Here is a 17,502-nt window from a genome sequence, read left to right on the forward strand (position 1 = left end):
TGAGCCATTTGTATAAACTAGAGCTATTTCTTATATTTTGTAACTGTGTAATAATATTACATTATTTAATTTAGTTCAGTTTGTTACTGTTCTTATTGCCTTGGACCAACTATAACCACATGATTTCTTTAGGACATAATTTATAGTCTCATCAAAATATTAATATCCTAGAACAAACCACTCCCATCGGATACAAATGCACCATTTATTAGCACGGTTTTTGTTCTCCATCTATCAGAAAGTCACATTGATAAAAACAAGTATTGATAACTAAAACGCTTAAATATCAAAACTGTAAAATAATCAGCTACTGACCATTTATTACAAAAAAAAAAATTACAATACCCTGGGCCGCCAGAAGAGCAGTTCACTAAAATGCTCTCATGTATCCCCAGTACATGAGTACTTTATTCAAAATAACATCTATACGCCAGTTTCCAGGGAATCAGTTTCTTTGGCAGAAAGAAAGTAGAGAATTTTTGTTTTGTGTTGACATGTGTAAAACCATACAAAGATTCTTTACAATAAAAATAACCAGACATAAAATAATAAACCATATCCAGAAAACAGGCCGTTGTATTGTCCCAACCTTCATCCACCTATGTAGCTGTTAGTAAAAGAAGCACGGAGCTTCTAGTTCTGTGCACAGGTGCAGATTTAACTTACCTTGTTAATGGGAAGATGTGCACGGCATGCTGTGCTGAAAGCCACCATGTCAGCCTGTGCACAGTGGTGAGACTGATAGAGAAAGCACAGCATCATGCTCTCTTTACAAACTTGTGTCCTTTTATCCGATTAAACCATAAATGGTTCATCAAGGGAGACTTAAGATAAAGCAGTTGCAAGCAGAACTGCACATATACCTCCACAGCTTCTAGTGCACACATTTAGAACAGCCACAGACACTTTGACAACACATTGCGTGCATCTGTTGTTCTAGCTTACTGAAAACCCATCTACCAGCTGTATGCTATTCCATGTTGGTGGGCCATTATAGGAAGTCTTGGCCTAGCAGCAGTGCAAACACAGTAGGATCAAGCCTTATACACTGTACACTGTTGACTTGGCCAACATCTGGAGTATCAAACACCATGACTGAAAAAACAACATGCATATTAAGAGAAAGCGTGAGGGAACACGGACATGGCTCAGGACAAACTGCAGTACAGCCAAACCAAACCCAGTTTTGGCTATAGTTGCATTCTTGCTCAATTATTATATTTCACTGTGGTGACTATTGTCTGAAACCTGTCCTGATTGCATACCTCTTTAGTCAAACAGAACTAAGAACGCAGAATAAATAAATGGAATATCCTAAAGCACTGGAGCCAATGTTTTGATTACCAGCACACGAAGTGTGAAGACCATCGTAAAGAATACCAGCGGGAGCCTATAAAGCCTATTTGTTCCTATAAATAATTTTGACTCAAAGAAAAAAAGACAAAAGAATGATCCAGATTTAAAAAATAATAGACTGACTGCTGCTCTTTCTGCCCACCAGGCTTGGCCAGCGCCAAGCAGTAATAAACCTGTTGCAGACAGTCACAGAGGAACGTGTACATTCATGAACTGCACTTTATAAAGCCTAGAATACAAGCTAAATCACTTTTTTGTTTCAAATCTATTTTGGAGTTAAAAGAGGACAAGAAAAAATATCTCGCAGTAATTAAGCACTTGTAATACACACACACTTCACAGACTTGAAGCTGGACTGTGGTTTCCATCTTAAGAGTCTGCCTTGTTCATAAATGTAAAAGTGAAGTTGGGATTTAATCTTTCATAATAAAAAAAAAACAAAAAAACCCAAAACTGTACATTTTTCCCACAGGTCCTTGTCAGAACAGATATTTTCGACATGAGTCTGATCCACACCGACACTCCACTCGAACTCTCTTCTTTGGAGAGCCAGGAAGCCCAGCTAGACTGAAACTGGAATCCATTTTGGTGCTTTCTGTATCAACTGGATCAACTAGAAAGACACAAAATTCAGGCTGGTTAACACCCATGTGAAATTAATCCGTTTATATATAAGCACAGTTAAAAACAACACAGGTTGACCAAAGTGCTGCACAAAGGAAAAAGTAAAACAAACACACACAAAGAAATGATAGCTTTATTCACATTTACCACACCATATTCATTTACATGAAAAACAACAAGTTAAAAAAAAAAAAAAAAAAAAAAAACATGCCTCAGAAACACTGATACTCTGCTGTGAGCCAGCAGCAGCATATAAGTTGATCACACGGATCTCAGAACAATGAGATCAATGTGATTAACATTTGGGGAAGCTTGGACCCTATTTCTGAATGAACCCAAAAACTACTGCAGATTAAGCACACATTAGTTTCCCCTGGTGGCAGCCACTCCATGCCACAAAAACTAAAGAACGGTGCAAAAAAAACAAATTAGTATGAGAGGCTGACCAGACTTCAGAGACTTCCATATCATGAATCCTCAATCTGATCCATACAGCCCCCACCCTGAAACCTACAGGATTAAAATGTTCGGCCTCCAGGCACAACAACTCACACTCTATGAGTTCTTATGTTAATTCCAGGAGAGGTTAGTGAGCTTAAATATATGGGTGACAGAACTTGATTTATTTAGTTCTGTAGTCTTCTGAGTGCACCCTAAAGTCTGGTTAGGGCCAGTTTTTGTGCCAAAATAGATATGACTCAAATTTGCTCAGTCAATTTACTTACTTTGCATTTTGTAGTCAAAGGTGAGCTCCTCTCCAGCTCGGATAGCACGTGTTGAAAATAACGCAATTCTCGGAAGCCTCTCATCGATGTTGTCAATGAACACGTTGTATACCTGCAGGTTAGGGTTACACTGCAAAGGGAACAGAAGGTTTTTCAGGAGCGTTTCGTTCACACTCACTCTGCTTTCATATTTGAAAAATTGCAGTCTGGTAGTACATGTGTTGCTATGCATGCTGGTCAATATACATCAATATTAAAAGCTCTTGTTTTGAATGGAACATAGTGGAGAAACCGTGGTCATTTACAAATGGTTGAGAACAGACAAAGACAGACATGTTCATAGGCACTCACGCTGTGGTTGACGAAGTGAGAAATGTTTCCTAGGTGAGCTGCATCCACTGTGTACACGTCCTCGACATAGTCCAGGTCAAAGAGGTACGTAGAGCCCTGGCGGTCATATATATGACCTCTTCTCTCTGCTTCGTCTGTGGTGATAATCTGGTGGAAGCAAAACAAAGAAATAAGTAAGAAAAGAAAAGGCAGGAGCAACAGTAACAAGCTGCATGCCTGGTTGATGCATCCGCGCTAAAAATAATTCTGATAAGATTCTTGATATTTATTATCACCTCTAATTGAGCGATTTGTAAATATTAGTGCTATTTCTTACATTTGTAAATCTGTAACATATTGTATTGTTTAAATAGTTTCGTCTGTTACTATTACTGTCTTGGAGCAACTCTAACCCAGATAATTAGAGATTAGAGATTAATAAAGTATTCTGATTCTGAAAACACCATGTCCATCAAATGAACCCAAGTGCTTGGGTTCTGCAAACAGAGGTTCAGCTTGAGGTCACAAACAGATGTCCAGTCAGTAGTGGTTTTTGTCTTGGAACTCTGCCATGCAGGCTATTTTTGCCCAGTCTCTTTCTTATGATGGGAGTCATGCACACTGGTCTTAACTGAGTGAAGTGAGGCCTGCAGTTCTTTGGATGTTGTTCTGAGACCTTTTGTGGCTTCTTGGATGAGTCGCCACTGCGCTCTTGGGGTAATTTTGGTCAGCCAGCCACTCCTGGGAAGGTTTGCCATTGTTCCATGTTTTTGCCACTTGTGGATAATGGCTCTGAGTGTGGTTCGCTGGAGTCCCACAGCTTTAGAAATGCTTTATAAACTTTTCTAGACTGAGAGATCTCAATTTGTTTCTCATTTGTTCCTAAATTTCCTTGAATCACAGCATGACGTCTGGCTTTTGAGGACCTTCTGGCCTACTCCACTTTGTCAGGCAGGTCCTATTAAAGTGATTTCTTGATTGAGAACAGATGTGGCAGTAATCAGGTCTGGGTGTGGCTGGAGAAATATCCTGTCTCAGAGTGACGCTGAAAAACTAGTTCATGCATTTATTACTTCTAGACTGGACTGGAATTATCAGGATGTCCTAAAAACTCCCTGAAAAGCCTTCAGTTAATCCAAAATGCTGCAGCAGGAGTCCTGACAGGGACTAGAAAGAGAGAGCAGATTTCTCCTGTATTGGCTTCCCTTCATTGGCTCCCTGTTAAATCCAGAATTCAAAATCCTGCTCCTCACATACAAGCTCCATCTTATCTTAGTGACCTTATAATACCAGACTGAGTGACTGAGCCTATAAACTCGGGGGGAAAGTGTTTACAGAGGTCTAAACAGAAAGCTGCTTTCCCATATACTTCTATAGGACCACAACTATGACTGTCTGATTGCCCTCTGCAGGTCTAAGGCACAGGTTTTCTAAAAATTATCAATTCACTCTGATTTTTTGTATTCAAAGTAGAAAAGAAAATATGGAATGGTCGATTTCAATGAGCGCAGTGAGTGCAATTTTAGGCACCATATTGTTGAAAATAACATTTCTTCTTGAAGGTTATTTATACATATTGTGATACAGCCAAAAATAATAATATGAGATTTTCGTCATATCGCTGAGCCCAGGTAATTACAACTCCTCCACCTTCACTACCTCTGCTCCTTGCATGTTCACCTTTCCACCGGTCTCCCTCTTATTCACACACATATTCTGTCTTGTTTCAACTGACTTTCATTCCTCTCCGCTCCAGAGCATACCTCCACCTCTCCAGGCTCTCACTACAGATCATAAATCCAGGATCAAACAAGCACAAGCTTGTTTGGGAATCTTGTCAAAATTGATAATGAGATTGAATTTTCTACTGATAAAAACCTCCCTTATGGCCATTTATACAACAAAGTATAAATGGCCATAAGGTAAACAGCAAACAATTAAATGAGAAAAAGTTTCTGTTTTTCCACTTTCTACTATAGAAATTTCTTTTATATGACTATAGAAAAAAACAAACAAAAACAACCAAACAAACTGGACAACTTGGGGAATAAGCTACCAAAACTTTTCCTGTAATTTTACACATTTATTTCTTCCAATTTAAGTCCAAAGAGTCGTGCTGACAGATTTCTTTCTTTATCACAGCAGTGTTTTCTTTATCATGTAGTAAAACAGTTAAATACGTAACTTCCTTACGCTGACAGAAAGGGGAGTTTCACTGATCCTGCCCACTTAAGGTCAAAGTGGGCTGTATGTGTCTCGCGATGTAAAATGAGTTTGACACCACTGGTTTACCACATCGGCCCACTACAGAGCCATGCATTAAATTAAGTCCTAATATAAACCTTAGGTTACAGATCCACACACCAACATAAATCCCTATCGTAATGTGGACCAACAGCACAAAGCAAAGATAAAAAGACTTTAAAGTGATCACCATGGCGATTCTACTGTGAAACTGTAGAAACAGAGACTGCAGCCTCACTGATCATCAGTTTGTTACCTGTTGAAGTTCAAGCTCTGGCTGCTGGACTGGGGTTGGCATTCACTCAGCTTTAACATCACTCTGGGTTCTTGGCTAGGTTTTTGTTAGAATACTGTCTGCGTGTGAGTGCAATCTAACCAATAAGCAGAACTGATGATTGACTAACAATTCCAAGGACTTGAACTACTGAACTGAACTACTAAACTGGTTCTCTACATGAACCAGCTCTTGACTCCCATCCCTATTTACTATTACTCGTTCTTAAGAAGGAAAAAGTATTTCCTATCTGATTATGTAATTAATCAATAGAATAATCAACAGAATACTCAATTAGTAAAATAATATATCTTCACTCCTAAAAAGTGTGTGCACCCTTTTTAAACCATGGAGTCCAAGAGTTTCGGTCCACTACAATATTAAAATCAATGAAATCCCTTTAAAAAAAGTCCTACAATGTAGCCATGGCAGTCTCATCAATGTAATATTCTTAGTAAATGTAGTATTTTAACCTCTATTCGGATGTGCAGCTCATTTGTTCCCAATGCTTAAGGACCATCTCTGAAAAGCTTTGTTCAGCTCTGCTCAGAATACACAAGCACAGTTTTGATATCAGTGGCTTCTGTAAGGTTTTCTCCATCTGCCTTTCCTGTTAAATCTATTAAGGAATAGGAAAAACACCTGGAATAGTGCATACGTTTCTACTCTTTCATATGATGGCAAAAAGACAGGCTGAGAAATCCGACCTGACAACATAAACCATTTATATCTTATAGATTCCTCAAAGTAGCCGCCCTTTGCTTTGTTGACAGCGCTGCAAACCCTTGGCCTTCTCTCAGTGAGCTTCATGATGTAGTCACCTGAAATGGTTTCACTTCACAGGTGTGCCTTGTCAGGGTTCATTTGTGGAATTTCTTGCACTCTTAATGGGGTTGAGAACATCAGGTGTGTTGTGCAGAAGTCAGGTTGGTACACAGCTGACAGGCCTATTTGATAACTGTTAGAATTCATATATGGCAAGAACCAATCAGCTAAGTAAATATATATAGGCATATAGATCTATATATCTCTACAGGTAGATAGATATGGATAGAAAATGCTCAAAGGGGTATGCTTACAAATGCGAAATTGTGTGTGTACCATGTTTACATGTTTTTGTGAGGACCAAAAATTGGAAGCTTACTATACTTGTGGGGACCAACAGCCCTTATTGGGACACAATCCCTGTCCCCAGGAGTTTGAAGCCAATTTTGAGACTCAAAATGTGGTTTTAGTGTCAGGGTTACAATTAGGTTATGGTCAGGGTTAAGCATTTATTTTTTGATGGTTAGAGTAGGCGGCTAGAAAAAGCGTTATGTCAATTTGGCTACGTTCACACTGCAGGCGAAAGCACATCAAATCCGATTTTTTTTTTACCCTATGCGACCCATATCCGATCACGGTATGACAGTGTGAACAGCACAAATCCGATATTTTCAAATCCGATCTGGGTCACTTTCGTATGTGGTACTGAATCCAATACATATCCGATGTTTTAGAAAGCAACTGCTGTTTGAACGGTTATGTCGCATTAAATCCGTCTTTTACGTCACTGACACAAGACAGACGCCAATTATCAGCGCCAGAGAAGCGCCCGAGAAGACATCGCGAATGCTTCCTGGCCATCCAGTGTAGATGTTAGTGAAACTGTTGGGAAGACAACGTTGGAGAAACGTGAACATTTTATTTTCTCCACCATAGATCATTTATTTAACCCTGATTTTAACAGCTCCCAAAGAACCCCCACAGACTCACTCTGTGAGCAGTTTGCAGACCACTTCAGGGGAAAAATCAGCGCCATCAGATGTGATATTTTATCTTCTCGTGATATGATTTTAAACACATCTGAGGGCTCGATTGTACCTGAGGAGACACTGGACAGCTTTGTCCTGGTTAATGCTGAAAACCTTAAGAATGTTTTCTCCACAGTGAGACCCACCACATGTCTTTTAGATCCAATCCCCTCTTTACTTTTTAAAACACTTTACAGGGCTCTAGAGTGCGACCAATTTGGTCGCAAATGCGACCAAATTTCTCAATAATGCGACTAAAAAAAAAAAACTTGGTCGCACCGTATTTTCTCGGGAGAAATCACAATAAAAAGTTTCCGCAACTCTGAAACTCTCCGTGTGTTCAACAACAGACACACATTGTGCCCATGTCGTGTTCTAAACCAATCAGAGATAGTCAAAGGCGGGGACCTCTGTGATTGGCCGTGGTCCAGATATTCCTGCAGGCCTCGTATGTTTACGTTTGAAAGTGCGGGCAGATAGAGAAGGGTGAGTAGCCAGGTCCGATAGAAGTGTATGAAGTTGGTATTGAGAAAATATGAAAAGAACAATTGATAACTTTTTCGTTAAGTTAAGGCCTGATCAGTCCAAAATTCTGAGCCAGCGCTCTGACACGGAGCCATCAACCTCTCAGTTTTTGTCAAACACTGGTCCGGAGACGGCATCAAAAAATGAGCCACATACAATCGACTCCCAGCCGGAGCCCAGTGAAAGTAAAAGTGAAAAAATGTATAAATTTCGAATCGAGTGGCTTGACCAGTTTCCCTGGCTAAGATACAGCCAAGCTGACAATATGATGCACTGCATTTATTGTCGCGAGTGTGGAAAGACCATGGCCGGCAACACTGCATTTGTCACTGGTGCTAATACGTTTCGACTTGAAACGCTGAAAAAGCATACAGTATCGAGAAAACACATTATATGCCGCGATAAATGCACTGCCCAAATGTCCCCTCTTCCCACTGCCTTTCAGCGGCAGGCAGGAGTAAACAGGTCATCGGAGGAGGCCGAGATGATCATTAAGTTTAACATCGCCTACAATATTGCAAAAGAAGAAGTTCCGTTTACTAAGTTCAAGTCAGAAATAACTCTTCACAAGAAAAATGGCTTGGACATAAACCCCACATACAGCAATGATGTTGCGTGCGCCCAGTTTATAGGCGTCATCGCTGACACACTGAAAAAAAAGACGTCAGTGGAAATTGCGAACAGTGCATACATGGCATTCCTGATCGATGGAGACACAGACATCGCCACAAAAGAATGCGTCATTGTGTACGCTCGTATCTTGCAAAAAGGAAGACCAGTGAATATACTGATTGGACACATTGAGGTCGAGCATGCCCATGCCAAAGGTAAGCCATGTCATGTCATGTCACGTAGCCTATGTAAATAATATAATTAATATTACGTCTTTTTACTGCATTAACCATATGTAGCATATTCTTATCATTGAAAATCAAACATAGCAATAATACATGAATATAGAAACTGAAACTGAAAAAGACTGCATTGTAAACTCTTGATCTGATAAGTAAATGGTATTTTTTTTTATTAGTTTAGGTGTTTATGCTGCCTCAAAGAAAGCATTTGCTGCTCTTGGGGACCAGTGCAGTAACTGGTTGGAGAAAATCATTGCTATGGGGGCTGATGGTGCTGCTGTTAACTTGGGCAGCAAAGGGGGTGTCATAGCCCTTCTGCAGCAGGAGGCAGGTGACCACATTGTGCCATTCCACTGTATGCCTCACAGGTAAGACTAGAAGACAAGAAATGCCTGACACTCTAAAGTCACTGTGGGTTAATTTCTTTTATAGAGAAGATATAACTACATTTTAAAGTTTACTATCTTTTCAGATTGGAATTGGCAATGTTGTCAGTTCAGAGGGACATTCCAATGATCAGGCAGTTGTATGACCTTCTCCATTTAATTTGGAAGACGTACCATTTCAGCCCAAAATCAATGAGAGAGCTCAGGGTCATTGGGGCTGACTTGGGAGTAAATGTGCTGGTGCCCAGTGGGGTGAAGGGAACAAGGTGGCTCCCACATGTTTCAAGAGCCCTGGAGACCTTTCTGAAACCAGGCCAGTTCACTACTGTGTACCGCCACATGGACTATTTGGCAGGTTCCTCTGCCAATGTAGACATTGCAGGCCGAGCTACAAAGGTCAGTGCATTATTTCTGAATATTCTTTTTATTTCAGCAAATTACGCAATTATTATTGACTTTATATTTTTTAAGAATGTAGTTCATCAGTGTTCTAGGTGACTAATTTTTATTGTTGTATCATACAGGTTAAGAAATCAATGGAAGATGCCACTTTTGTGGCCTTTTGCCATTTTATTACAGATGTGTTCAGTGGCATTAGTAAGTTTAGCCTCCTACTTCAAAGAAATGATGTCATCCTACCACAGGTAAGTGAGATGAAGTGGGATGTGTATATTTGAATTGTGTTTGTGGTCATCTTCAACTTTTTTAAAAATACAGCACTGTTATACCCAAACAGGTCATTTGCAGCCTGGAACAACTGCTGGTGACCACAGAGGTAATGGTTGCAAGACCCAAGCCTCATGGAAGACTGTCAGAGTTCCTGACTGATATGAGGCTGCAGAGGAGGCTAAAGCAGGATAAAGAGGGTGAAATGGCAGTCTACAAATTCCAGGTAGGCCTACATATAGCTGTGTCTCGTATTTAAACAGAGAACACTATTTATTATTTTATGATTATTTCTTATTTACATTTGCACAAATCTTTCTAATATCAATATCACAATCTCTATTTATCATTTATGCAATACACAGACAATAACACTCAAAGGAGAGGCATCAAATCTGGCTGAAGATGGTGTTGCTGCCACTAAACTTAAAAAAGTAATGGATGCAACAATCAAATCCACTGTGAAAAATCTGAAAGCAAGATTCAGTAGTCTCCTAGGCAAGTGTATTAAATACATGTAGATAAGAAATATTTTTATTATTGTTAACAGCATTGTTATATTTTTATTTTCATTTATTAAAATGTATTTGTTCTTACAACAGAGGAGAGTGCTTCTGAGTCAGCCACAACCAAAGCTGTCAAATGCTTCAACATTTTCACTCATGATAGCTGGCCAGAGAACAAAGAGGATTTAGTGGACCATGGTGCTGATGACCTTGCTTTTCTCTTGGATCACTTCTCCACAGTCCTGAGAAGGTAGCTGGTGGATTGCTACGATATCATGTGTGCTGCTCGTAGATATGTTGTTTATGTGAACACTGATTAGCTGTGTAAACCACATCATTTTCAGAAATAGTGTAAATGCAGAGCTTGCAAAAGAAGAGTTTGTAAGTTTGAAGCTGTTAATTGCCAAGATGTTCAAAGACAAGACCTACCTCAGCCTTTGGGAGCTCATGTTGACCAGAGAGCCGTACTGCTCAGAGTACAAGGTCAGTTTTGGTTGATGTTCTTTCCTAAGATTGTGTGAGATTTGCTATCTAACACACATTGGTTCAATAAATCTCTTGAATGTATTTTTCTCTCAGAACATCCTGCATCTTGTACACATTATGCTGGTCCTACCTGTCTCAGCTGCGGTATGTGAAAGAGGGTTCTCTGCACAGAAGAGAATTAAATCAGACACAAGAGCATCCCTTCATTCAGAGACAGTGGATGACCTGATAAGAATCAGTGTGGAGGGGCCAAGTCTGGAAGATTTTGATGCTAGAGAGAGTGTGGCAAGCTGGTTCACCCAAGGTGAAAGATCAAGAAGACCAAATTACAGGAGCTGGCCATCTGAGGGGCATGTGACTGCAATGGAGGACAGTTCATAAGATAACAAGTTGTTCGGATATTGAAATGTTCAGATTGAAGCCTTTGACACTTTGAGTAACTTTTTAATTTAGATGTTTTTTTTATTTAATATATCTTGAGATGTTTTAAATTTCTTTAATGTTGAAATTTCAGCCCAGTGAAGAACTTTAAGCACAAGCATGTTTAAGTAATCTTTCTTGTAGAACTTTGCTACAAATAAAGAGCTTTGTGTTGAAAGGTTGTTAGTTAATCATTTACAAATCAATATTTACAAATCAAAAAAACGTGAACATGTAAAACTGCGGTGTTAAGCAATGCAGTTAAAAAATTTGGGTACGCCTAACTTTTGTGCTGGTGCGCCTAAAAATAAAATTTAGGCGCACCAGTGCAACCATGGCAAAAAGTTAGTCTAGAGCCCTGCTTTATGGATTTTTTGAAGCTGAGGCATGGAGTGAACTTCCACAGTTACGCTGATGACACTCAGCTGTACATCTCCGTGTCTCCTGATGACACCAGACCAATGGATGCCCTTTTTAACTGTATTCTAGATATAAAATCTTGGATGGCAGAAAACTTTTTACAGCTTAACCAGGACAAAACTGAAGTTTTAATCATCGGTCCTGAGGCTCAGAGAGAGAAACTCTTGTCTAAATTACAGGCATTTTCACTATGCCCTTCACTACAAGTGAAAAACCTGGGTGTTATTTTTGACTCTGAGCTTGGTTTTATCTCACATATTAAACATGTAACCAAAATTGGATTTTATCATCTAAAAAATATAGCCAGAGTCCGCCCTATTCTCTCTCGGGCCAACACAGAGATGTTGATGCATGCTTTTATTACCAGTCGCATTGATTACTCTAATGCCCTGCTCTCTGGTCTCCCCAAAAATAATATTTCACCCTTACAACTTTTACAAAACTCTGCAGCTCGTGTGCTGACGAAGACCAGAGGGCGGGCCCACATTACACCGGTTTTACAATCGCTGCATTGGCTCCCCGTGTGTTTCAGGATCGATTTTAAAGTTTTTTTATTGGTTTTTAAATGTCTTATTGGTCTTGGGCCTTCTTATTTTTCAGATCTGCTTTTACCATATGAACCCTCGCGGACCTTGAGGTTCTCTGGTACTGGCTTTTTGATTGTCCCTAAAGTCAGGACACATACTCACGGAGAGGCAGCTTTTCAGTGGTATGGTCCTCGTCTGTGGAACAGCCTGCCGGAGGAGCTCAGGGCCGCAGAGAACGTACATGTTTTTAAGAACAGGCTCAAGACCCACCTTTTTAATTTAGCTTTCACCTAACGTTTATTTATTTTATGCTTATTTATTCTACCCTGTTATTCTATTTATATTATTAATTTAGGTTTTACCTAATATTTATTGATTTTATTCTTATTCATTTTTTATCTTCTTACTCTATTTATATTTATATTGTATCCCATTCTTATTTATTTTATCTCTTTATCCTGTATATATTCTTATTAGGTCATATCTCCAGTGTTTCCTCGGAGGGGGCTCTCTGCACCGGGGCTGTGATCAACCATGGCTGCTGGGGCTCTGTGGGTCCTCTCAGCCTGGCTGGGGGGCTTCTTTGCCTCCCTCCTGCTGTGTGCCCAGCCTGGAGGCTGCGGTCTGTGACCGGCTCCCGGTGCAGACAGCTCCCTGTGATAGTGTTTCCTCACTTGGCTAATGCGTACCCAGCCCAATTTTACTCTTTAAGTGTGCGTGTGTGTGTGTTTGGGGGGGGGGGGAATGTGTGTATTCATGATCGTTTATGTTAATGAGAGTGTGGGGAGTGAGTGGGAGGGTGGGGTGGGGTGGGCTGCTTTTAACCATGTAAAGCACTTTGTGCTACATTTTTTGTATGAAAAGTGCTTTATAAATAAAGATTGATTGATTGATTGATTGATTTGTACTGTATAATCTGCAGATTGTGACCGAAATCTGCAACTATCCGTTGAAGCACCGCTCCTCTCTAAAACAGCAATAAGGATAATTATTAGGTTATCTACATTATTATGTAAATAACAAAATAACTTAAAGCAAAAATTGGGAAACGTAAAGTCCGAAGTCTTTATATTAAGGGCCATCAGTCAAACAATATTGTTTGCTCTGGGTCTAAACAGAGCGCGTTGTGTGTGACGTCTTCTTTTGCGCATGCGGGCCGCTTTGAGGGTTCACACTAGAGCGCGTTTGCTGTCACATTTTATTTATAGTGTGAACAAGCAGACAAAAAAAATCGGATTTGATCAAAAAAATCGGAATTGAGCATTAAGACCTGCAGTGTGAACGTAGCCTTAGATGTCCCCACAAGGACATGAACTCTGTGTATGTATGTGTGTGTGCACATACACAATTTCACATTTGTAAGCATAACCCTTTGGGCATTTTCTTAGTATGAAAAGATACTAGTAGTGTTCAAATTCTATATTAGTGCACCACACCTTTCTTTTCATTTGCTTTCTAGCTGTAAGTTACCAGACAAAAGTGCTGTCACGTGTATCATTAAACTTTAAACCGATTCAATTAATGTATCACATCTGTCAAATCATCAAGCAGCTGCTGGCTGCTTTTGTCATGCTCTACACTTCACAGTGAAGCATGATATGGCACTTTAAAAAAAAAAATGACTGAACAGGTCTCACCTCCCCAATGTACTCCATGACAAATGTGTTCCTCTTGATGTGCTGCAGTGTGCGGACTCCCCATCCCCGGCCATTCTCCGTTTTAAAGATACACAGATCGAACTGGATTCCATTCTGCACAACTCTGTTGGGACAGTCAGGCCCACAGCTGCAGCGGGAGTTGCACTCATATATTGGCTGTCCAGGCCGAATCCGGACCTGTCCTCTGTCGTTGTAGGCCATGCGTTGGAGGGAAGCCCCAGGGCAACAGCCATTCACTGGCTCCTCTAAACAGTTTTTGCACTCACAACCCACTGCCATCTCATCTAACACAATGCCCTGACCTACTTTATAGTTGTTGATATAGGTAAAGTTTTTCGGAGGACCCTCTAGGTCCACTTCGTTCATGACAAAAATGCGCCCTGGATGATTGCGAGTATGATTCAGATGGTCTTCCCAGCGCTGCAGACTCTGGCGGAGTTTGGCTTTTTGGAGCAGAAATGAGGAAACTTCTTTATCTAGCTTTTTTGGGATGCAACGTCGCTTGTGGCGCCTCAGCTCCTGATCCAAGTCGAGATGGAACTGCTTCATCAGTTTGGGACATTTTAGGTTCCTCTTGGGTTCCCAAGTGTTATCTGATTCTGGAAAGCCTTTCCATTTTACAAGGTACAACTCCTCTTCCTGAAACACACACAATAATGTCAGTTTTGGGGGGCAAATAGTGGTTCAGCCTAAACTTCATTTATTCTGTTACCATGCCTACCAAGGGCAACAGATGTTCTCAATCTCCACACAGCAAACGCACAATATTTACATCATGTCCAAAAGTCTGGAAGCACCCCTCATATTTCTTTTTCATTTTTCTCCCAACCAGCCAGAGTTTTTTGTAATTTTTTTTAAAGTGCTCTTGAGCAGTAGCTCTCCAGTTTTCTGAAGGTGTTTGTCTTTCTGTGGACACGGCTGACTTTTCATTCATTTTCAGTCCTTATACCCAAATATTCCCTTCAGAGGCACCCTGTTACAGAAAGGCATTTTCCATTTCTTGAGTTGATTCTATGGAAAAATCCCAAAGGTAACACAGTTTGACAGGCATTAGACAATTTAATAGCTATTAGCAACAAGGTCAAAGAGCTATTAGCTGAAAACCTGGCAACTCTCAGCATGATGTGCAGCATCCTTGTTTGAGGAAACTGGACACAAGGAGATTAAACAGGAAGTATCAGCCCTAAAAAAAAAAAAAAAACTATCTATAGTAGATAGTTTTTCATTATGTGAAAGGCATGTGCTTTAAAAATAAATAAATAAAAAGAATAAGGGAGAAGAGGCCGAGGTATACCAAATTACAGACTGACAGTGTGATGACAGGAAATGTGACATTTTTGGTTCAGAGGTGAGGAGAGCTCCAACAGTGAGAGTACTTTAGATTTTAACTCACTATGCAATACCACCTGAGGATGATCCCAAACACACTGCCAACACAGTAACAGCATACCTGGTTAGAAAATTGAACTATAGGTCATGGGTTGACCTTAGAATTATTGGAGCACTGTGAGATCATTCTGACAAATAACAGAACAAAAGGCAGGAACATCGAAAGAAGAGCCTTGAATGTACTTCAAAAAGACTGGAGCACTATTCCTGAAAATACTTAAAGACATTACAGACAGCTGCCTCAGAGAGTTCAGGCTGTGTTAAATAATAAAGGTGGTCATACCAAATGTTGAATTTCAGTCTCATCATTCAATCTCATATGTTAGAACACATTTTAATAAATAACTACACACATTTCCCATTTTCCTCCCAAAATATACGAAAATGAGGGGTGGCTCCAGAGTTTTTGCACAGTACTCTATTTATATAGTGCTTTTCACAATCAGGAATCATAAAATGCTTTACAGAAAAAAAATCCAAGACAAAACAACATTAAAAAGTCAGGTAAGGCACAATGAAACCATGAGCATATCGAGTTGAATGTTTTAGCTGAGATTACATTGATTCTAACTATTTGGAGAAGACTAAATGAGTGCCACCTCAAATCCAATTGTGCCTGTGCAAAACTTCCACCACATATACTGAAAGGTTTTCTTCTAGAAACACCGTAATCTGTTCTGAGTCAGGAATGTAAGATCCAGCTCGTACAGACGCATATGCGTGCATACTTAACAAATATGGATAGGAAGTGAGAAACATAAGTAATATTGTACATATGCAAGATAGTGTATATGAGCACATTAAATACAAACTAAATAATAACATGATTACTTATAAATTATAGATAAATTATTTAAGGAATTTCCACCATAGTACATGGTTTGTTGCAGTCCAAAGTTACACTGTCTCACAGTATCTAGCTTGTACTGTTAGGAACAATGTTTGTTATGCAGCACTTGCTGCATTATAACATCTTCTTTCCTCTAATGTCAGGTTAGACCGTTTGCCTTCAAAGTGGAGCAAAGAGGAAAAAGGACTATTATCCATCCCACAGTACAATGAATACACACTAGCAGAATGTTTCACTATAAAGTAGACGAATGAAAAATATTTTGTATTTTTAGCACTTGTAATAAAACTCATTTCAAACATGTCTGTGTGATGTCTAACAGTGAATGCATGCCCTGTCCAGCTGATTTAATTAAAAATACAGCCAAAATATTTACTAGGAATTTATTTTCTTTGAAAAGAAACCAATGAACCTTCCCTAACTTCACACTAACAAGAGTCTCAGTTGCCAACAATCCACGTCATACCTTAGTCGATATCATACCTTAGTCTTCTTGTAGTCACATAGGAATTCAACCTCGTATTCATTGACGTTGGCTCTGCTAACTCCAAGCTCTTGACACTGGAGTTTCTCCATTCGACACATGGCTTCCAGCTCATCCCAGGACATCTTGCAGGGCACGCTGCAATCTAACACACCACACACCTTTAACTGACAGTGCCCAGCCGGATCACGCTGCTCTTTCTGGACTCATTTTCGTTACTTTTGACTCTTTTTCTGACAGTGGAAAGTAAGGAAAAATTCATTTTTAATCTGACGACAGCACACACAGTTTACTGCTGGGCTTTGTGCATTCGTGCAAATGGACAGCCAAGGCATAGCTGTGTGAGCGTTGGTTTTAGATCAAACGTCATGCCGGTACAGGGGTCCGAAACTAGAACCCTTTTAAAGAGTTGCATCCACGTTCGTCCAAAGACGCACAATGTGCCATTTAAACATTCCCGAAGCGCTACATGGCGCCTCAAGCTCAGCGCTACCGAGCACCGAGCCCGCTAACTCCTCCGCTCACTTCAACACAGCGGCTAAGGTCTGCTACCTGGAATACACAGAAAGCTCCACCAAGAGCTTAATCCAAGTTACTGAGTTCTCAAGTCAACTATTTGGACAAAAAGACCGCTTTTATTAAACTGCAGACGTACTTCGAACTATAGGCTTCACAGAATAACAGCGATGTAAAAGCGCCGCGCTTAAGTTAAAACTGCGTGAATGCGAAGGAAGAGAAATGTGCATATTCGAGCTATTTAAATGATATAGACACAACCAGGTAACCGCACATATTAACTAGATAGTGTAAAATTAAATGAAATAACAGTCCTTATGTATTACCTTTCAAATTTTCCGCCATGTTTTCCACACAGCCGCCAAAATAGGATGAGCTACATTGGTCCGAAAGGCCTTACGACACAGAGATCGTAGCGGAAGCTAATTGGATGAGCGCCCTTCTGTGAGCGTTCTGATTGGCTTAGAGA

At 40.0% G+C, this 17,502-nt stretch overlaps 2 protein-coding genes across 3 annotated transcripts; one reads left to right on the top strand and one right to left on the bottom strand.

Moving 5' to 3' along the window:
• Positions 1-191: 191 nt before the first annotated feature.
• On the bottom strand, positions 192-17,464 carry LOC100693758 (histone-lysine N-methyltransferase SUV39H1). Its single transcript, XM_003459875.5, has 6 exons — positions 17,360-17,464; positions 16,517-16,662; positions 13,774-14,433; positions 3,057-3,203; positions 2,706-2,835; positions 192-1,969 (listed from the first exon to the last, which is right to left on the bottom strand). The coding sequence occupies exons 1-6, from the start codon at positions 17,376-17,378 to the stop codon at positions 1,836-1,838; spliced, it is 1,236 nt and encodes a 411-aa protein (XP_003459923.1). The 5' UTR covers positions 17,379-17,464; the 3' UTR covers positions 192-1,835.
• On the top strand, positions 7,192-11,367 carry LOC109196261 (zinc finger protein 862). Of its 2 annotated transcripts, none has more exons than XM_025901874.1 (9): positions 7,192-8,698; positions 8,907-9,093; positions 9,198-9,507; positions 9,636-9,755; positions 9,848-10,003; positions 10,143-10,275; positions 10,380-10,533; positions 10,628-10,766; positions 10,863-11,367. In XM_025901874.1, the coding sequence occupies exons 1-9, from the start codon at positions 7,882-7,884 to the stop codon at positions 11,148-11,150; spliced, it is 2,304 nt and encodes a 767-aa protein (XP_025757659.1). In that variant the 5' UTR covers positions 7,192-7,881; the 3' UTR covers positions 11,151-11,367. The 2 variants fall into 2 exon arrangements, with proteins under 2 accessions (XP_025757659.1, XP_019205730.2); XM_019350185.2 differs by having other exon boundaries at positions 8,556-8,698; positions 8,902-9,093.
• Positions 17,465-17,502: the final 38 nt, after the last annotated feature.

Source organism: Oreochromis niloticus, linkage group LG20 (genome assembly GCF_001858045.2).
Source record: "Oreochromis niloticus isolate F11D_XX linkage group LG20, O_niloticus_UMD_NMBU, whole genome shotgun sequence".
Classification (NCBI taxonomy): domain Eukaryota; kingdom Metazoa; phylum Chordata; class Actinopteri; order Cichliformes; family Cichlidae; genus Oreochromis; species Oreochromis niloticus.

Bases quoted from the DNA above. Each gene is read 5' to 3' on its own strand.
- LOC109196261 (XM_025901874.1), top strand. From the start codon at position 7,882: ATGAAAAGAACAATTGATAACTTTTTCGTTAAGTTAAGGCCTGATCAG. The intron at 8,699-8,906 runs GTAAGCCATGTC...TTATTAGTTTAG, and splicing joins CGAGCATGCCCATGCCAAAG to GTGTTTATGCTGCCTCAAAG. The intron at 10,276-10,379 runs GCAAGTGTATTA...TTCTTACAACAG, and splicing joins AAGATTCAGTAGTCTCCTAG to AGGAGAGTGCTTCTGAGTCA.
- LOC100693758 (XM_003459875.5), bottom strand. The intron at 14,434-16,516 runs GTATGATATCGA...TGTGTGTTTCAG, and splicing joins GTGACTACAAGAAGACTAAG to GAAGAGGAGTTGTACCTTGT. The intron at 3,204-13,773 runs GTGAGACCTGTT...TGCTTCCACCAG, and splicing joins TCATGGAGTACATTGGGGAG to ATTATCACCACAGACGAAGC.